The 19,501-nt window shown below is 57.3% G+C and overlaps 1 protein-coding gene across 5 annotated transcripts in view; it reads left to right on the plus strand.

The window, feature by feature from the left end:
* Positions 1 to 19,501, plus strand: part of ASS1 (argininosuccinate synthase 1) — a 56,562-nt gene that overhangs the window by 17,837 nt on the left and 19,224 nt on the right. For all 5 annotated transcript variants that reach the window (XM_004048745.5, XM_004048744.5, XM_055351349.2 and 2 more), the window contains 7 exons: positions 1,541 to 1,597; positions 4,202 to 4,276; positions 8,308 to 8,378; positions 8,958 to 8,988; positions 14,353 to 14,443; positions 17,193 to 17,277; positions 17,862 to 17,926. In XM_004048745.5, coding sequence (XP_004048793.1) covers positions 1,541 to 1,597; positions 4,202 to 4,276; positions 8,308 to 8,378; positions 8,958 to 8,988; positions 14,353 to 14,443; positions 17,193 to 17,277; positions 17,862 to 17,926 — 475 coding nt within the window. The remainder of the gene's footprint in view (positions 1 to 1,540; positions 1,598 to 4,201; positions 4,277 to 8,307; positions 8,379 to 8,957; positions 8,989 to 14,352; positions 14,444 to 17,192; positions 17,278 to 17,861; positions 17,927 to 19,501) is intronic.

A 19,501-nucleotide genomic window follows, 5' to 3' on the forward strand; every position in this document is an offset into this window, starting at 1 on the left:
CCCGGCTGTGCCTGGCTGGTGAGGCACAAGCCGTCTTTGTGTTGGGGAAACATGAAGCTGTGGGGGAAAAATAGCTGGGCCATGCAACGTCGGACTGTGCCTTACCATCTAAAATGAGGCTGTCTTTTAGTTGCTCCAGGAACGGGGCCGGCCGGGGGTCCGCAGGCAAATGTGGCCACCCCCACCTCAGTGTCCTCATCTGTAAGATGGGACTAATAGAACCTGCCTCCTGGGGCTGCTCAAAGGATTCAGTGAGTTAATTTTGCATGGAGCTCAGCCCCGAAGCCTGAGTGTGAACCGTTAGGATGAGCGTGTTTGCTGTGTGGCCCTGGGCAAGTGGCTGCACCTCTCTGAGCTTCACTTTCCTCATCCATAAAATAGGGCTAAAAATCCCTCTGGCCCTGGGGGCCTCTCTGAGTGACAGCACATAGTAGGTGCTCACTAAAGGGGCTGCATGGAGGGTGAGTGAGGCCAGCCCAAGGCCTGTGCCGCACACACAGCTCCCAGCTCTGCAGAGAGGCTGAACCCTGGATTCTGTGCCACCTGACGAGAGTCTGGAAAATAGCATGTAATTCCCACTGCTGCCTGGCTGCGCCCATGCAGTTTTCACAGTAGGCAAAAGGTCCCTCTGTCATTTCCACAGCGCTTAAGTCTCCCTCTGGGCTGCCAAGCCCACGGGGAAGCAGGAGACGTGCGCAGCCATTTTCTCTCTGGCGACAGAGCTGGGCTGGTGGATGCCTGCGCTGGCCCCGGCCTCCTCCTCCTCGGCATCAGTGTGGACGGTGGTCCCAGCTATGTCGGGGGTAATGTTCACAGCTCAGTGGGGTGTTGAGGTATCTCCATTTGCCCACAGAGGATGCAGGCGAGGCAACCTGCCCGAGGGGGTGGCTGTGGTGCTGGGGACCTGGGCTTGGGTCCCGGGCCTGCCCTGGCTGTGTGTCCTTGGACTGGTTCCTTTCCCTTCCTGGGCCTCAGTTTCCCTCTCTGTGCAGAGAAGAGCTGAGGAGCAAAAGGCCCTCAGTGGTCACCTAGTTCCACCTCCTCCCTGAAACCAGCCATTGAAGAGATGCGGAAACTGAGGCTCAGAGAGGTGACTGGGTTCCCAAATGTATGGGTATGGGGGAGTCCAAGCACCCTGGTGCCCCAACCCTGAAGTGAGCTTGATTTGGGGCAGGGCAGGGTCAGCAATGTGGGGGCCTTGAGGAAGAGACTATAGTGCGAGCTCTGGGGCTGCAGGAGCAGGGCCTGGCCCCCCAGGTCTTGCCAGTGGCTGGGCCTCCAGCTCCAGGGGGTCAGATGTGTCCTGCACCCACCCACGTGACATGTGTGCCCTCTCCTATACTCTGCCATGTCCCCAGACATGCACATCTCCCTCCTGCCACATGCCCACACATACGTGACCTACACTGCATGACCCCACGTGTGTACACGCTCTGCCCAGCTCTGTCTCCGCCACGGGCTGTTCTTGTCCTCACGTCCTCCCCCAGACTCCAGAACCCCCATCCTGTGGCTCCTGACAGCCCTCTGTTCTGCATTGCAGGGGAACGATCAGGTCCGGTTTGAGCTCAGCTGCTACTCGTTGGCCCCCCACATAAAGGTAGGATGTGGCTCCTCCCCTTAGCAGGGAGCACTAGCAGCTGCAGCACCTGATGGGGAGGAGGGCGCAGGGTTCTGGGAGATTCCACAGGACAGGCACAGAATCTCCTCCGTGGCAGGGGTGCCCATCGGGTGGACAGCTTGCTGGGGAGGCTCCCTTCACTGGGGCCAGCTCCAGGGGACACACTTTCTTCCCCGCCATTCATTCTTCCCGGAGGGGCTGTCCAGGTGCCGGGGCACGGGATAGAAAGTCCCTGCCACTCTTCAGCCACATCCCTGGCATCCCAGGTGCAGGCAGGCATGGCTCTGGCACCCCAGGTGTGGGCAGGGATGGCTTTGGTACCCCAGGTGCGGGCAGGCATGGCTCTGGCACCCCAGGTGCGGGCAGGGATGGCTCTGGCACCCCAGGTGTGGGTAGGGATGGCTCTGAAACGTGGTTGCTGGTGTCTGGGATGCTCAGAGCCCTCCGAGCCCCAGTCAGAGCCCCCAGCTATGCCTGGCTCCTCCCCAGGCCGCCTGTGCCTGGCCCCCAGCATCTCTTGAGCCTTTCCTGGGGTGGGAATCACCAGGATCTCAGGGCATCAACCGCCCTGGCCCATGGCATGTCACCCAGGCAGGAGAGCACCTGTGGGTATTGCCCAGCCTGCTACTACCATCCCCATCCCTCCAGCTTGACCTTGGACCTGGCCTGTGTCCATGCATGAACGATGGACATGTTCATTCCTTCACTCACTAGCTCATCCTTCATCCAGTGTCTACTGAGCACCCACTCAGCTCCAGGGATGCCGAGTGCAGGGCCCAGGGCAGGGCCGAGCAGTGGGAGTTTGAGGCACACTGCCGCTGCAAGCTGCCCAATTTTTCTAGTAGCCATATATATAATATATAAATATTTTTATATAATATGTATTATATATAAATACATATGATATATATATATATATATATTTTTTTTTTTTTTCTGGAGACTCACTCTGTCACCCAGGCTGGAGTGCAGTGGCACAATCTCACTGCAACCTCTGCCTCCCAAGTTCAAGTGATTCTCTGTGACTCAGCTCCTGAATAACTGGGACTATAGGCATGCGCCACCACACCTGGGGTTTCAGCATTTTAGCCAGGCTGGTCTTGAACTCCTGACCTCGTGATCCGCCGGCCTTGGGCTCCCAAAGTGCTGGGATTACAGGCGTGAGCCACTGCACCCGGCTGTAGTAGCCATATTAAAAAATAGAAAAATGAAACAAGTGACATGATTTTAATAACGTTTTACCGAAACCGATATATCCAAAATGTTATCATTCCTCCTATAATCAATGTAAAAAAATAATTATTAATGTTTACATTCTTTTTTTTTCTGTGTTGAGTCTGCAAGACCCAGAATGTGCTGCATGCAGGCATGTCTCGCTAGCTGGCTGGATTTCAGGTGCTCTGAATGGCCACCCGTGGCTTGTGGCCACCTGTGGGCAGCACAGGCTGGGACTGAGCTCATTTGAGGCCGCTTTGGGCTAAAGCTCCGGAAGAGTTCCCCCTCCTAAGCCCCCAAGGGGCTCACAGGAGTTTCCATTTTGTTCTTTCTAAGAGGAATCTCTTTCCCTGTCCCTTTAACCAGCTGGTAGCTCTTGGGATGCGTGGCCTGGAGGTGAGCCGTAATGAGCTCTAATGATCTGTTTTGACCCCAGACACCAGGCAGCCGAGTGGCTGGGACAGTAGCTGCTTGTTGACTTGCTGCCAGCGAGGCCACAGGACGGGGCCCTCCCTCGGTTCCCACAGCAGCTTGGGGGGCCAGGGTGTCCAGTTTCGAGGTCTTTGTCTGCAGAGGCCAAGCCCAGGCACTGAGATGGGATTGGGGCAGGGGCCAAGCTGCTCCAGGAGCTGGGAGTAGGGCTGTGGTCTTCCCATGGCTGCTCTGAGGGGCTGAGGAGGTGGCGGGCCCCTTCCATCGCCCTGCACCACTGTTAGCTCCACGGCCCAGCAGCCAAATGGCATCTCCACCCCCACACACACATGCCCCCGAGTCCTGCTCAGAGGCAGGGGCCTGGTGAGTTCCAGGGCTGAGTCGGGGGCTCTTTTTACCAGCTCAGGCCGAGGGGCTCAAGTGGAATTAGCTTGGTCCCTCAGCCAGGCTCAGAGTCTTCCCCCACTTCTTTCCCTTCCACACCCAGAGAAGTGGGTAGGGGGCAGCCTATGCCTCTCTGGGCCCCCGACCACACGTGGGGCCAGGCCAGCAGTGGTAGCTCTGTGGACTCTCCCTGGGTCATGGCAGTGGCCCTGTGGCTGAAGGTGCTGGCAAGGACCATGAACCCCGTCTAGTTCAAAATCTCAGGTCTCAGCTGGGGAGACTGAGGCCCAGGGAACAGGGACCCCCTTCTCCCCCCAACACACCACCATTCTGCCATGGAGTGCAGGCTCCGTCCAGCCAGCCCCGGTGAGGGAGTCTGTGTCCTTCCCCTCCTTCATGGGGCTCCCTCTCACCCTCACAACAGCATCCTCTCTGGGGACATGCTGGAGACCCCCATGGGCCCCTCCCAGGAGAGGCCAGCTCTGCAGCTTACAGGCCAGGGGAAGCCCACAGCTCGGCCCTCCCGGCTCTGACCCCTTGTCCTATATTCAGGTCATTGCTCCCTGGAGGATGCCCGAATTCTACAACCGGTTCAAGGGCCGCAATGACCTGATGGAGTACGCAAAGGTATGGCTGAGTCTCCCCACCACCCCCAACCTTTCCCTACAGCCCCCTTCCCGGGCACGTCCCTGCTGGGGGCTGTCTGAGCCAGTGGCCTAGGCCGGGACTGACCCCATGTGATGGGGGATTGAACTTCCACCACAGCTGCCTACACACGTGGCCTCTGTCCCCTGGGCCGACCCCACAGAGGTGTGGTCATCTGCCAGCCCGTTGCCATCCGCCGCTCTGAGGCCATTTCCCAGTCCCCCGAGCCAGAGGACACAGGGCTCACTCTCTCTCCTGCTCCCTGGGAGGCGGAGACCAGAGCCCTGCTTGCCACCTCTGCAGTGTGTGTGTCTTGGTGTGTGTCACTTGGGGGGATGGCTGGGGGATGTGATGGCCGGCAGGGGGGATGTGATCGGCCGGGGGGATGTGATCGGGAGCTGTTCTCCCAATTCCCTGGATACTAATTGCCCCTAGCGCTTTCCCGGGAACAGGTAGGCGCTCCAAGGGACAGTCGCAGACAAAGCCTTTTATGGCACCAGCCCTTTTTGAAGTACAAGTTGCAATAAAACATATTAGAAGTTTTGCATCAAGATCCTTAGCCGCTCCCCAGGGCACCTTTCTTTTTAGCGACTCGATGGCAGCCCTTGACAAACAGCCTCAATCAATCAGGCCGGGGAAAAGCAACTCAGTGCACACACCAGAAAATTGCTCAGGTTTTTAAATAGCAGTCGCCAAGGCTGGCTGTGAGCTCTCGCTGCAGCCAAGGTGCCGCGTGGTAGGGGACGCGGCAGGGACGCAGCCCTGCCCCCGCCGCCAGCAACCCATTAAGACCTGGAGTGCTGGGAGGGAAGACCTTCTCTACCATCTGTTGTTTTATTATTAAGAGGGGAGTTTACAAGAGCAAGCCCATATGTTGCCAAACAAATTGTCAAATAGCAGAGCTATTAAGGGAGCCGGGTTGGCGAGGTTTCTCCCCCTTGTCTCCTTGATGATATAGAATATGAAGCGTGTTTCATCTTCAAGAATAATGAATTGGAGCCCCCACCGAGCTCTACCCTCACGCCTCGAGTCCTGGATAGAGAGGGGCAGGGCTGACCCATACGTTGCCCTTTCTTTCCGTTAAGTCCCCAGACAAAAGCAGCTTCTGGTTTTTCTAGCATAGATGAGTCTCACGAGCACACTGCTGTCCTTCCTTCTCAGGTTTTGAGGAGAAGGTGCTGAGCTCAGCTTCCATCCCAAATAACCTTTTCAGCCGGAAAAGTTTGCCAGGGAAAGATGAGCATGGCCCCCTCGGCCACCTACCCTCTCCTGGAGATGGGTTTCATCAGAAATGACTGTGGGGAATCTGAGCACGTTCTAGAAGGAGGCAGAGGCAGTGTTTCTGCACCCAGGAAATGTCAGAATGACTGAGCAGTGATGAGGCCTCCTCCAAAATTCCGAGCCAGGCAGGATCTGAGATGGATGACACAAAAATCAATGGGGCTTTCAAAATCTCTGCTTTCAAGACCCTTCGGTAGCCAAGGCAAAAAGGCGCCAGAGGACTCATAAAAAACATGCATTTGCTTCACTGGCCATCCTCTCCCAACCCATCATCCAACGGAAAAACACTCAGAACCACCCCATCCTTGTCACTGTCACCATAATTTAAAAAAAAATTTTTTTTAGAGACAGTGTCTCACTCTGTCACCCAGGTTGGAGTGCAGTGGCACAATCCTAGCTCATTGCAGCCTCAACCTCCTGGGCTCATCTGACCCTCCTACCTCAGCCTCCTGAGTAGCTGGAACTACAAACGTGCCCTAGTACATCTGGCTAATTTTTGTTTTTTATGTATTTTTTTATTTTTTTACAGACAGGGTCTCACCATGTTGCCCAGGCTGGTCTTGAACTCCTGAACTCAAGTAATCCACCCTCCTTGGCCTCCCAAAGTATTGGGATTGCAGGTGTTAGCCACCACACCCAGCTTTGGCTAATTTTTAAATTTTTTTTTGTAGAGACAGGGTCTCGCTATACTGCCCAGCCTGGCTATAATTATTATTTTTAAAGCCAGACTACAAGGTGGGAGCTAGAAACAGGATGGTCTCACGTTGTCTACATGTTGGAGATCGTTTTGTTTTTTCTCCTCAATTACAATGAGAGTGTGAGGGGGCCACCTCGGGACCGAGAGAGGCTGGGAAACACAAATCTCTTTGGTCTTGGGAGGGTCATTGTCATTGGCCCCTGTTGCTTTCCTCCCCGCCCTTTCACCTCTCCTTGCTCCTGGACGGAGGTCCGCTGAGAAGGGAGGCAAAGGTTTTTCCATGCCACCCCCCAAAAACAGAGGCTCCACGGAGCCTGGCCAGCTGCTCTTCTTAGCACCCAGCCGCTGAGCTGAGTGAGGAGCGAGGACGGAGCCCAGCAGGCCACCAGGACATCTCTGCTGGAGAGTCCAGTCTTGCCTTGCACAGGGTCCAGGTACCCATGCCTGGCCAAGGGCACAGGGCGAGTGTGTGGGCTGAAGAGTCCTCAAATTCTAGAGTAGATCGTGGGCTGTGTTTTGTTTTTTTAAATTCCAGTTTTCATGTGTAATATGGTAACTGTTGATGAGATAATCTACGCAAACTAAGGCTCTTAGGGGCCCTTAGTGATTTTTTCTTTCTCTTTTTTTTTTTCTTTTTTGAGATAGAGTCTCACTCTGTCACCCAAGCTGGAGTGCAATGGCACTATCTCAGCTCACTGCAGCCTCCGCCTCCCAAGTTCAAGTGATGCTGCTACCTCAGTCTCCCAAGTAGCTGGGACTACAGGTGCCTGCCACCATGCCAGGCTAATTTTTGTATCTTTAGTAGAGATAAGGTTTTACCATATTGGCCAGACTGGTCTTGAACTCCTGACCTCAAGTGAGCCACTGTACCTGGCCTCGTAGGCTGTTTTAAAATGAGTCTCCTGGCTTTCTAGAAAACCCCGAACCCAGAGCATTTAGCCTCATTTTAATGTTAAGGTGGTGATGGGGAAAGAGCTGCTCCCTGCAGGAGGCCTCTAGAATCTCACCATCTTGGGAATGAGCCTGAGTGGGGTCGATCCCATCAGGAGAGAGATGGGAGGGTGACCCGGTGGGGGCTGCCTGTGGTTCCCACAGGGACCCAGTGGGGCTGAGGGGCTGAAGGGGCTCAGAGGCAGAACATCCAGTCTCGCTGGCTCCGAGGGGCTGGGTGGGGCCCCTTCACTGCACCCTGTGCCCTCTAAGCTTGGGGCCAGGAGAGCAGTGCCAGGTGTCCGAGTGCAGGAGGAGGCTGGAGTGCACGAGCTGGATTCCAGTCGGGCGTCATCAAGGGTGGTGCGGGTCCCCAGGGCGACAAGCCTCATCTTCCTCCTCTTAAGGCTGAGTCAGGTGGGCCTTCCATGCGTGACCTGCAGCCCTCTTAGCCTGGGCCTCCTGGCCAGAGGTGGGTGTCCTCCTGTAACAACAGACTGGGCCATTTAGGAAGCAAAACAGAGCCAGAGCCGAGTCCCTTGGAGACGGGATCTGCTGGGTGTTCCCCTTCTAGGGTCTGCAGAGTGATGTGTGCGGCTGTTGCGCCAGGCCCAGGGAGGGGTGCCCCCAGAAGGTGCGGGCCATGAGCTAAAAGCTCTCCCTGCATCCTACCTGTCCTGGGGTCCACAGGAAGCACTGCCTGGGCTCTGGTGCCAGGTGCCCTGGTCCACAGTGCGAGTGGGTTCACGCAAGCCCCAGCTCGTAGGGTGGTGGCGGGGCTGGTTGGCTGGTCCTGGGAGACCTGGGCATGGCACCTGCATGCTTGCTCAGTGCTTCAGGGGTCCTTGAGATGTAGACTCAAAGTCTTCTGGAAGGAACCTCCAAGGTCAGCATCACAGACACACGGTCCTGCAGTTTCTCTGGGGCATGTCCAGCAATAGGGTCCCCCCAGGGAGGTGACCGTGACCAACACTAGGAGGTAGCCGGGGTCTTGTCTGAATGGGGGCCAGAGTTTGGGGCTCTCTGAAAAAGCAGGGCCCCTGGGACAGACCTCATGCGTGCTTCCAGCCGCCTTACCTCCACCTGTGCTGTCTCTTTCCTGCAGCAACACGGGATTCCCATCCCGGTCACTCCCAAGAACCCGTGGAGCATGGATGAGAACCTCATGCACATCAGGTAAATCCCACCCTCCACCCATCCTTGGTCCTCCCGGGCTCATTCCAAAGGATGGCCACGCGCTGCCCCAGGACGTCCTGGTGACCCCCACACCAGTGGTCCCTGCCCTCGGGGAGCTGAGAGGCCTCAGGCAGGACAGAGGTCGAAGCGCCCGGCTCATGAACTGCCCTCACTGCAGTTCTGCTGAGTGTTGTTGGGGAGATAGATCATGGGGACCCGGCCTCATCAGGAGTATCAAGGAGGGCTTCTTAGAGGAGGTGGCATTCAAGGATGGAGAAGAGGCCCAGATGGGGCACAGGGGAAGACTGTTTAAGGCAGAGGCAGAGGCCCCCCAACCACGTGCAGAGCCCCGGGGCAGTCCCCAGAAGACAGGTAAAGGCCCCAGCTCTTTCTTACAACCTGCAGCTCCACGGGTGACTATGGTGGGCCCAGAATGTTTCAGGCAGGTTGGCAGCAGATGCTCTGGCAGAGAGTAAAAGGCAGACCAGGCTCATGGGCACAATGGGGTGTGTGTGTTGGGGGATGGGGACATGCCATGTCCCTCCCCAGCTGACCCTGTCTTTCCTTTCCCCTCCGCAGCTACGAGGCTGGAATCCTGGAGAACCCCAAGGTAATCCCCCAAACCCCGTCTCCTCCCAGCTGGCCACCTTTGGTGGTAGCAGCTCCATGCCGATGCTGTCTGATGTATTCGTAGCCTAATTTGAAATTTCACGGGGGCCAGCCGTGGGGCTGGGGCCGAGCCCTGCCTGTGTTCCCCGACCCCCGCACTGGCCCCCCTCTGCCCGCCCTCTCCTCGCTGCATTTGAAGACCTCCCCCCCGCCCTTCCTCTTCTAATTGCCGCTGGGATGAACAGGGGAAGGAAATATCTCAGGGCAGCATAGAGAGAGAGTGTGATTGTGAGACAATAAAGAAGTAATTAGGCAGATGAGACACTTGTGGGAGGGCCCAGCCTGTGCCCACCAGCTCCCAGGCTGTGCTGCTGGAGTTTTGGTTGTGGGGGGCGGGGGGAGGCATGGCTGAGAGCCCCAGGCCCCATTTGTCTGGATCCATGTTGCACACCCGCCACCACCGGCCACCCTGATCCGGTCCCAAGCCTCCCGGGCGGGCTGGACTGGGCCCTCAGCTCTGTTTGAAGTTTCGGGTTTCTCTCCCGGGGGTAGGGGGCTTCTTTGTGTCTACCCCTGCCCACTGTGGGAGGTGGGGGAGGCAGGGCCAAATCTATCATGGGAAGAGAAAAATCTCTTTGTCCCTGAGGGAATGTGTCTTAGTTCCCGGGCCCAGCCCCACACCCCGGGGAGGCTGGTTTGGGGGCGGGAAAAGTGTGCTTTTTGAGGGGATGCAGCTGGGCCTGGGGGAATCAAGAAGACCAGCTGGAGGGGAGGGTGCCCGGGGAGGTTTGGTGAAATTGGGGCGCGCCAGAGCCCCGCCCAGGATCCCCCAGGGCCCGGGCGTGTCACTCTCACGCCCGCGTGCCGCCCCCTGGTCGGTGTTGGCTGTAATATCACATGGCAGCCACCATGTCTGGGGAGCGGGCCGGGGGTGGCATTGTCCTGGCTCAGTTCCTAGGACACTGGCTGGGAGCATCCTCACTTTATGGGTGAGGAAACTGAGGCCCGGAGCCGCGACACACCCCAGAGCACCGGCTGCTCGGGGCGAGGGAATGGGCCCTGGGGCTGGTGCCCTCCAGTTCTGTGGCTCCCCTACTGCCCACGGCCCCTCCCTGTCCAAACCTGTCACTCAGGAGAGCTGCCACCGTTGCCCCCTGGGGGCTGATGGCCCCTGTGTGTGGCTGCTGCCTGCTGGTCACAGGTTTTTCTAGTTCATGCTCTGCTGACCCCACAACACTCAGGCCAGCCACCCTGATTAGCCAGTCAGTCAGCTCCAAGGGAGGCAGGGAGGCCGAGCCTGCAGAGTGGCTTCCAGGCAGGGCATCCTCTCAGGCCCGTGGGCCCCAAGCATGCTGGGCAACCACTCCCGGCCATTCTCCAAGCAGCCTATGGCCTCTGCAAGCAGCCTATGGGGGCAGAGAGGAGGTCCCCCCCAGAATAGAGGACCTCAGGATTGAGAGAGCAGAGCAAGGCCAGAGGGAAATCACCCCCTTGGACCGTGCAGGAGGCATCCGGGGCCTGGAGCAGGTTACTGAGCTGTGGTGGGCAGGTCCTGCGCCCTCCCAGGCCTCCTGTCTCATGAGGGCATTGGGTGGAGAAGTCAGTACTAGAGAGAATCTGGATTAAGGATCCTGCTACCTCACCCACACTTGGGTCCCAGAGACAGGAAACCCGAGTCTAAATCCCAACTTTTCTTCTTATTGCTGTGCAACCTCGAGCAAGTTACCCAACCTCTCTGAGCCTCCAGTACTCCTTGCCCAAAGTGGGAAAACACAGCACCTCCCTCCTGGGGCATCTAAAGCGCTTGGCCTGTCTCAGGGCAAGCCCTCAGTCATGCAGCTGGGGGTCCCATGCTCCCTCTTCATGGGAGGAAGGGTCCAAGGTCCTCTCAGGGACCCCTCTCAAGAAAGGCTGGGCTGGGCTAAGGTGTGAGTCAGGGGAAACATCGTTCCTGCTGAGAGGCCCGGGGCACCCAGAGTCCCATCCAGGCACCCAGAGTCCCACCCAGGCACCCAGAGTCCAGTCACTCTGGAAGGAAGTTTGCCCCAGCCATGCAGACTCCCCAAGGGCTTTGTGCTGAGGGTGGGGCTCAACGTCAGGACGCACCCTTGCATCCCTGGACCTGGCAGCCCTGTCCCCCTCGGGATGAGCTCAGGGGAACAGAGCCTGGGGAACCCGTGCCCCTCCCCCTCTCCAAAAAAAGCCAGGAGACCTGCGGAAGGGAGGGCTTGAAGGCAGATGGCTGAGCCATTTTCTGCCTCCGTGAGGGCTGATTGAAGGGCAATGAGGCAGCTAATGCGAAGAAAGATAGAAATTTACTTGCTTTAACTTCATACGGTCCACAGTGAAAGAGTTCATTCAGTCGCCGGCCCGCCATAGCTGATGGATGAATAAACCATTTGCGGCATCGATCATGCCTCTACATCATGGTTTAGTTCATGGGCCATTTGCTTCCAATTTCTCCTTCTCGGGGCCTGTTTCATGCTTTCTTTCGCCCTCTCCCCCTACCCCCACCCCGACTCTCTCTCTCTCTTTTTCTTCACTCTCTTCCCTCCCCCGCACCCCCCCCCCTCACAGATGACATTGGAAGTGAGCCCTCCCGCTGGGAGGGATAAATAGATGGCATTGATACTCGGCAACAAACTATTTGTCATTTGAACTGGGCTTTTAGGAAGGAGAGTAAAAAGAAGGCAGGCGCTCGAGCCACCGCGGAATGCAAAGCAAATGTCATTTTATTTCTATTTAGTTATTTTATTTAATCGGCGCTGTCAGGTGCCCGCCCGACAGCTGCCTCTGACTTCCGCTGCGGTCTGCAGAAACTTGTGCTCCAGTCTTCCCATCCCCTCTCCTTCCAAATGCACACACTGTCAGCCTCCACTTTGGTCTGGGGCTCCCTTAGGAAGTGTGGCGGGAGAGAAAGTGACAAGCAACGCATTGGAAACAGTTGACAGTCGGGCCCAGCGCAGGTGGAGGTGGGAGAGAGCTGGGCTTGGGTGGGAGTGGGGCCCTCGTACCGGCACCCTGGTTGGAGGCTTGGGGGAGTCCCAGGCAGCTGGAGATGGAGCTGTGGAGTTGTGTGGTCACCCCAAGATCCAGTCCAGTTCACTTTACCTTTTTGTTGAGGATGAGCCTTGGGACCTGTCTGTGCCCAGGGAATGCTGCAGTTGGCAGGGTGGGCCAGCCCTGATGCCTGCCTGTGGCTGTGATGCTGGCTGGCTCTGGCCATGGGCCTCACCCTGTTTCTCAGCCCAGGTTACTACAGCAGCTGGGAACCAGCATAAGGTGGTGGAAAGAGTCCCTATGTTCAGCTTCCAAAGCATGGTTTGGAGAAGCCACCTCTCAGCCTTGGCTTTCCCTGTGGTCCATAGAGGCATCAGGCTGGGGGTCCTTCAGGGCCCCTCCTACCTCCTGGAGTCTGTCTTCAGGGAAAGTTCTGGGTTCTTGTTCCTGCCCCACAAATGGGCACTGATGCAGGGATACAGCTGGCCCTGAGTCACATCGTACCTTGGAGGTGGGGGTGGAGGATCCACCACGGTCCCTGTCTTAGAAGGATCAATTGTCCTGGTTTGCCCAGGACTAAGAGGTTTCTTGGGACAAAGGACTTTCAGTGCTAAAACCAGGAGAAATCAGGGCACTTGGTCACTCTAACACAGAGCCACAGGCAAATGACCACAGGTGAGCTTCCAAGGCACTTATGTAGCCCCATCCCATGCAGAATGAGGAGGAGGCTGGGCCGAGCATGTACCCCCAGAGTGAATTTCAGCTGCCCTTTCCACCTGCAGAGCATGTTCCCGTTTGTACCAGGCCTTCCCTGACATTTTCCTGTGTGTTTTCATGTCCAATTAAAAAATATATATATAATACTTAAATTGTAAGATGGCCAAGGGCAGGTATCATTTTCCCCATTTTACAGATGAGGAAACTGAGGCTGGAGGAAGTGAAGCTTCCCCGAGGCCCCCCAGCCTGAGATCTTGATCCTGGCATGGGGTATTGCCCATCACTCTAAAATACAGTGTGTATTTGGCGAGGACCTCGCGGGGCTCCCGTCCTGAGTGCCAGGGAACAAGTACCACGTGGTCTCTGCCTGCACAGAACTCACAGTTGCAGCTCCAGTCCCTCCCGCTCAGCCTCAATTTCTTCATCTGTTGATGGGGTAAGAGCGCTTGACCTTCTTACCAAATGGGGCTGCTGAGAACTCAGACTGCAGATGGGAAGCGATACGTGAATGTGTGCAAGGTTTTTTTTTTTTTTTTTTTGGTGGGGGGGTGGGGGACGGAGTCTTGCTCTCTCACCCAGGCTGGAGTGCAGTGGTGCAATCTCGGCTCACTGCAACCTCCGCCTCCCAGGTTCAAGCAATTCTCCTGCCTCAGCCTCCTGAGTAGCTGGGACTACAGGCGCATGCCGCCATACCCGGATAATTTCTTTTGTATTTTAGTAGAGATGGGGTTTCACCGTGTTGCCCAGGCTAGTGTCGAACTCCTGAGCTCAGGCAGTCCACCCACCTCAGCCTCCCAAAGTGCTAGGATTACAGGCGTGAGCCACCGTGCCCAGCCATCTGCAAGGTTTTTAAAGCAAAGATGAGACAACAGTTCCTAGATGTCAGCAGGTGAACAAGGACCCCAGGCACAGGATGCCCACAGGAGGGACCTGAGCAGTCAGGCCCAAGAGGCCCCAGTCCCCACAGTGGCAAATGTCCAAGCCACAGCCTGGGGGAGCTGGGGCCTCCGAAGGTGGGTGGGAATTTCGAGAGTTTCAGGCAACACGCAGCCCCTCCACCACTGCATCAGACGAGAGGCCCATTTTCCAACACGCCCAAGAAAAAATATACATAAAGGTTGATGTGTTTTCAAATGGGTTTTTGCTTTGCTCTTCTCTTTTCTCCCTGTGAGTATTAACCTTGGGGACCCTGGGGACGGCTCGGCTTGCCAGAGCACCTGCTGGGGTCACAGGCAGTCATTAGCTTTGCGGTCAGTGCAGAATAAACCCCAATCCCGAGCCGGCGAGAGCGTGCATGCCTCTCCTGGGAAGCCCTCGGAACGCCGCCTTGCTCCTCCAAAGTCACACTTTTTCCTGCCTGACTTGTTCCTCTCCAGCTATTCTACCTCCAGCTGTGGGGGCGTCGAAGAAAAAGATGAGATCAAGTTGAGGGGAAAAATTGTCTGATTTCTCCAGCCCTTTGTTTCCCAGGCCCCTGGCAAGCGGGGCTGGTGCTAGGCTGAGGGCTGGGCACCGGGGGATCTGCCGGACCCCACCAGCTGGTGGGGAAATGGACAGAGGAGAGGGGTGCAGATCCCCACGGGAGGTGGGCTGTAGGGTGTCCAGGGACTGGTATGTCATCCGCCCACCTCTTTCTGTCTTTTATCAGAACCAAGCACCTCCAGGTCTCTACACGAAGACCCAGGACCCAGCCAAAGCCCCCAACACCCCTGACATTCTTGAGATCGAGTTCAAAAAAGGTATGTGCCCACCTGTTGGGACTCGAAGGGGGTTGACTTTTGGGGCCCTGGCTCCTTTCCCCTCCCTGCCTGGGAACCTAGGCCCTCTTTACCCCCGCCCTGCATTCCTGGAAGCTAGAGTTCAGGCAGGGGCTTCAAGGTAACGCACAGCCCACCTCCCTGGACAGTACGACCCATGGACCATGGATGCCTCTAGGCTTGGGAGGAACACGCCCTCGGCTACCCATCACTCGGGTTCATGGGCACCATGTCTGGAATGAGAGCGCTGTAGTCCCTGAACAGCCACTCAACTTTCCTGGGCCTCAGTTTCCTCAGCTGTATCTGAGGATGAAAGAGTGCCTGCTGTTTTCCTGGGGTAGAATGAGGCCTGCAAGGGAGCGTCCAGCCCTGGGCCCTGACCCCGGAAGGTGCTCAGTAAATGGTGAGTGTTGGCGAGCTGGCCTCATGGACCCCTGGGACCCCACATGGAAAGCCTTCGCCAGTCTTCATTGAGCCACTCTGGGCCTCACCCTGCTGACCCCACGTTCAAAGCTGTGGCCACTCTTGCTCCCCTCGGCAGTGGAGGCTGTCCTGATCGCTCCCTCCTTCTCACTGCTGTCAACAAGAAGCGTTTGCTGACCTGGCCTGAGTGCCTGGGTGCCTGAGCTTGGGAGAGGGCATCTCTTGGCCTGGAGGAAGGATGGAGAAGCGAGGCATGCCTGCCTGGGCTCAGAGGGAGGGCTCAGAGGGCCTGAAGGGGTACCTTTTCAGGAGGCTGGAGTGATCAGGGAGGCTTCCTGGAGGAGGTGGTGCTGGGCACAGGGGCACCCAAGGACCAGGCGGGGGGCTGGCCCATTCGTCCACAAAGTGGCTGCCCACACTGGAGCTGGGATGAGAGGGAGAGAGGCTCGTGGAGAGGCCTGGCCCGGCTCTGGCGCTCAGCTCTTACCCCGGCTACCACAGAAAGGAGGATAGGGTGGGGAAGCCTCAGGCCGGTGGGGAGGCAGAGCTGCAGATCCCCCTCTCCCCCTTGCTGGTGTGACCTTGACAGCCAGCTTCACCATGCTGGGCCTTGGGTGCACTCATCAAAAAATGGACCACAGGCATGATGCTCACAGGTGCCCAGCATGGTATGTGGAATGGGGTGTCGGAGGCTAAGTGCTTTAATAATCTGCCTCTTCTGGGCCTTTCCCAAGAGCTTGGCCAAGCCAGCGACTGCTTCCTTGCTCCCCTTCATCTGTCCCAACCTACTGGGGGGCCAAAGAGGACCCCAAAGGCAGCCGGGCCCCCACGCCTGTTTGCAGGCACAGAGCCTCCCTTGAGGATCATCTCTGAGAAGATGGTGGGAGTGGCCCCAGCAGCACCTCCCGGCTCCCTGCACAGGGCTCCCAGGAGCCTGGAGAGCTGTGAGGGTGGGAGGCGGGTGGCAGGCTGCGGAGGGTCCTGGGCACCAGGCTCCGGCAGCCCTGCCCGAGGACCAGGGCATCTCCGCAGGCTGAGCTGGAGAAGAAACGTGACCTATTGTCATGATTTGGGGACTGTCTGGAAGAAGAAAAAAGGACCGGAGGAACCCTCCCCTGGCTAGTGCCCATTCACTCTCTAGTTAATTTATTTGAAGTTTTAATCTAATTATTAACTATTTTAAAGGCTAAGAGGCTTTCTCCAGCAGCAGCACCAACAATGTCACCTCTTCTCCCGGGCAGGCCCCATCTAAGGCCCCAGCGAAGGCCGATAATAGGACCGGGGAGGGAGAGAAAGGGAGAGGGGAGAGGCGGGGGGTGGTGAGAGGGGCTTAAGGTTCATTATTGGGCAGACTTACATTTAATAGCAATTTACAACCAAGTTATAAAACCCCTGGAAATGGGGGTTAAGAATGGCGAGGCTGACAGCGCCTTGAGTGAAGCCCCTCCAAGCGGCGCCTGGCTAATAAAGCCTCGAAAGCCGCTATTGAGGCCTGATTGGCACCTGATGGCTCGCTCCATGGTAATGAGCCGGGCAGATGGGTGGGGGATTAGCCGCCAACTTTGAACAGCTTTTCTTTGTCACTGTTTCAGCTCTCTTGTTAGCCCCAATACATTTATTGCTCATTTCACACTGCTCGAGAAAGTGCCCCTTGCTATTCAAAGTCAACCCCGAACCTACCCACTGCACCCCCGCCAACCCCTTCCCTCCTGCCCTCCTGCCACCCCGGACCCAGCTCCTCGGATTCAGGGACGCTGCCGACACCTCGCCTGCTGGAGCGGGCACCGTGTCACCCCCATCAATCAGATGGCTGCGTGTGGGTCTGGGGTACAGGGTCGGGGCGCGGGGTCCGCCTGACAGACGTGGCAGGGGGCTGTGTGTGTGTGTGTGTGTGTGTGAGCGAGTATGTGTGTGCTTGAGCCCAGCCACACCTCGGCCAGGCGGCCCCCGGGTGACTGGTGGGACAGAAGGTGCTCCCGGCGTAAGACAATGGTGGAGCGTGAAATTCAATTAGTTCAGGGCCTGGTTCCAATTTCACAGCCCCTAAATGCAAAAGGGGCAAAGAGAATGGGAGGGTGGGGGAGAGCGTTTTTATTGCATTTTCTCTTTCATTCTGGGGGGCTTTCTCGCCCCTTCTCTCCCTGCAGCAGGCCTCAACCTGCACAGGGCTTTTGAAGGAGTCATTTGGAGTCCATATCTGTCACATCCATTTAAGGCGTTTCGGGAGGAGGGAGAGGGTGGGGTGGCGGGTGCAGGCTCCTCCGCTGAGCCGGGCCCAGAGGCCCACTGCCCTCTCTTCCCACCCTAGGGGTCCCTGTGAAGGTGACCAACGTCAAGGATGGCACCACCCACCAGACCTCCTTGGAGCTCTTCATGTACCTGAACGAAGTCGCGTGAGTGTCTGCAGCCCTGTCCGGCCTCCTGGGAACCGCCGTCTCGGGCGAGCACGAGCCTGGACCGTTGCAGCTAATGGTTGTGGCTGAGGCTCAGGGGTGCGGAGCACAGGCCATGTCCCTTCCCCATAGCCACAGAGTTTCCCGGACCAGGGGGACCCATTTGGCAGGAGAGGCTCCGTGGTCCTTAGCCTTGGAAGATAACAACCCCAGGGGGTCTCCTGCCTCCAAGGGATCATTAGGCTGGGGCTCTCAGGCCCTTGGCTGGATGGGAGGCCAGGATAGAAGGAAAGGGAGCAGTAGTTAGCTGTGGTGCTAGGCAGGGCCCCAGGACACAGGGAACAGAAGGAACAATTTGAACTCACACCTGGGCAATACCTGCTCTCTCTGGGCCTCAGTTTCCCCACCTGTCCAGTGGGCACCTGGACTAGGTGACCCAGCTCAGATGTCCTCTTGAGTCTTAGATCCTGAAATGCTGCCTAATGTGTGGCCTAAGCTGTGCCCACCCTGGGACAGCCCAGCTGGGTGGGTGACTCTGAGCCTTGCGGTAGCGCCCGAACCTAATGGACCGGTTCTTCCCACAGGGGCAAGCATGGCGTGGGCCGTATTGACATCGTGGAGAACCGCTTCATTGGAATGAAGTCCCGAGGTGAGTCTGCTCAGCCTCCCTCAGGGCCTGCCTCGGGGCCCAGCAAACCCAGAGATCCCTGAGACCCTGTCCCATTTGGACGCTACTACCCCCATGCTACGTGGGCGACCTTGGGCACGTCCTTTCACCACACCCTGTGAGACTGCAGTTTCCCTCCTGCCAAGTGGGGATCGTGGGCCCTTTGCCACTGACTTTCAGGGTGTTATGAGAAGAGCTGTCCAAGTGCTGGGAGAGGCCCAGGAGGGCCTGGGGAGTCTCCGAGGAGCAGGGAGGCCAGGGCCAGGCCTGGAGGTCAGGCTGTCTTGTGTCTGGGGCGGGCAGGCCGGGTTTGGAGGCAGACCGTGCAGGCCCGATTTCGTGGTCATTAGGGCCGCATGGAGGCCGCCGGCCAGGCAGGGTGAAAATCCTGCCAGGGGTGGGCGCTGTGGCTGCACAGGTGCTGGGAGCCGGCCAGGGCCTAAGGACCTATCCCAGCATCAGGCACGGCTCACTGGCCCTTTTTCCAGGGATGGGGCTGTGCCGCAGTTGAGGCTGTGCCGCAGTTGAGGCTGAGCTTCAGTGTGACATGCCTGCCACCTCGGCTGGCCTCTAGCCTGCCTAGCCTCGTATCCGCCTGTGGCTGGGCCCAGGAGCAGGGCAGTTGGTCCCCAAGCAGGTGCCTCTGTCTTCTCTTAGTAGCCAAAGCCCATGATTCCCTTTGTCAGCCAATCAGCATTTCATCTTGACCACAACCCTCCTCTCCAGGACTCAGTTTCCCCATTCATACACCAAGGGGATCTCAGCTCCCTAGGGTCTGCCAGTGTGTGATAAAGCCATGCTGTGTTCTTTCTTGGGGGTCCTAAGAGGGAAAGAGCAAGGTTTCAGCAGTTGGAGCCCCTGAATTGGGCACCTGAATTTTTATACTGGTGGTGGGGTCAGGGCTTCCCGTTTTGGTAAATGTTCAGGTCTCTTTGCTTAGGGTCGATTTGAAAAGATACCACAACCAAATATCACCTGGCCACGGTATAGTCATGGCCCCATGTCTCTCAGGCTATTTTTACTAAGATTCTAAAATCCAAAGAGAGCCAATCACCCCATGTGGGCCAGAAGAAAAGGGTGGTGGTCCGGAGGGCAGGATGCCTGCTTCTGGTCTCAGGTTTGCCCTGCCTTGCCCAACAACCTTGGACTTGTCATCTATCGCTAGGCCTCAGTTTCCCCAAGTGTAATGCGGTAGGCGCTGGGAGTTGCATCACTCTGGTTCTGACTTGTCTGCGTTTCCCTGGAAAGGCATGGCAGCACGGAAGAGGGGGGGCGGGCTTGCCTCAAAAGGCATGGCAGCGTGGAAGGGGAGGCGGGCTTGCCTCTTTCTTGTGGCTTTAGCTCCTTGCTTGCTGTTGTTCAGGAGAAACAACCTAATTGAAGCTCTGGGAAGGCCTTGAGAACAATGTTACTAATTAGCTGCTCCTTTTTATCCTGGCTTACCTTTGTCTCTTACCTATATTAACATGTGATTAGATGCCCCTTTGTCGCAGCCTGCCCTTGGGAGCCAGCGCGGTGTGCACCCTCCAGGGAGAGCTGGGAGGGACCTTGAGGAGC

This window comes from Gorilla gorilla, chromosome 13, assembly GCF_029281585.2.
Source record: "Gorilla gorilla gorilla isolate KB3781 chromosome 13, NHGRI_mGorGor1-v2.1_pri, whole genome shotgun sequence".
Taxonomy (NCBI): domain Eukaryota; kingdom Metazoa; phylum Chordata; class Mammalia; order Primates; family Hominidae; genus Gorilla; species Gorilla gorilla.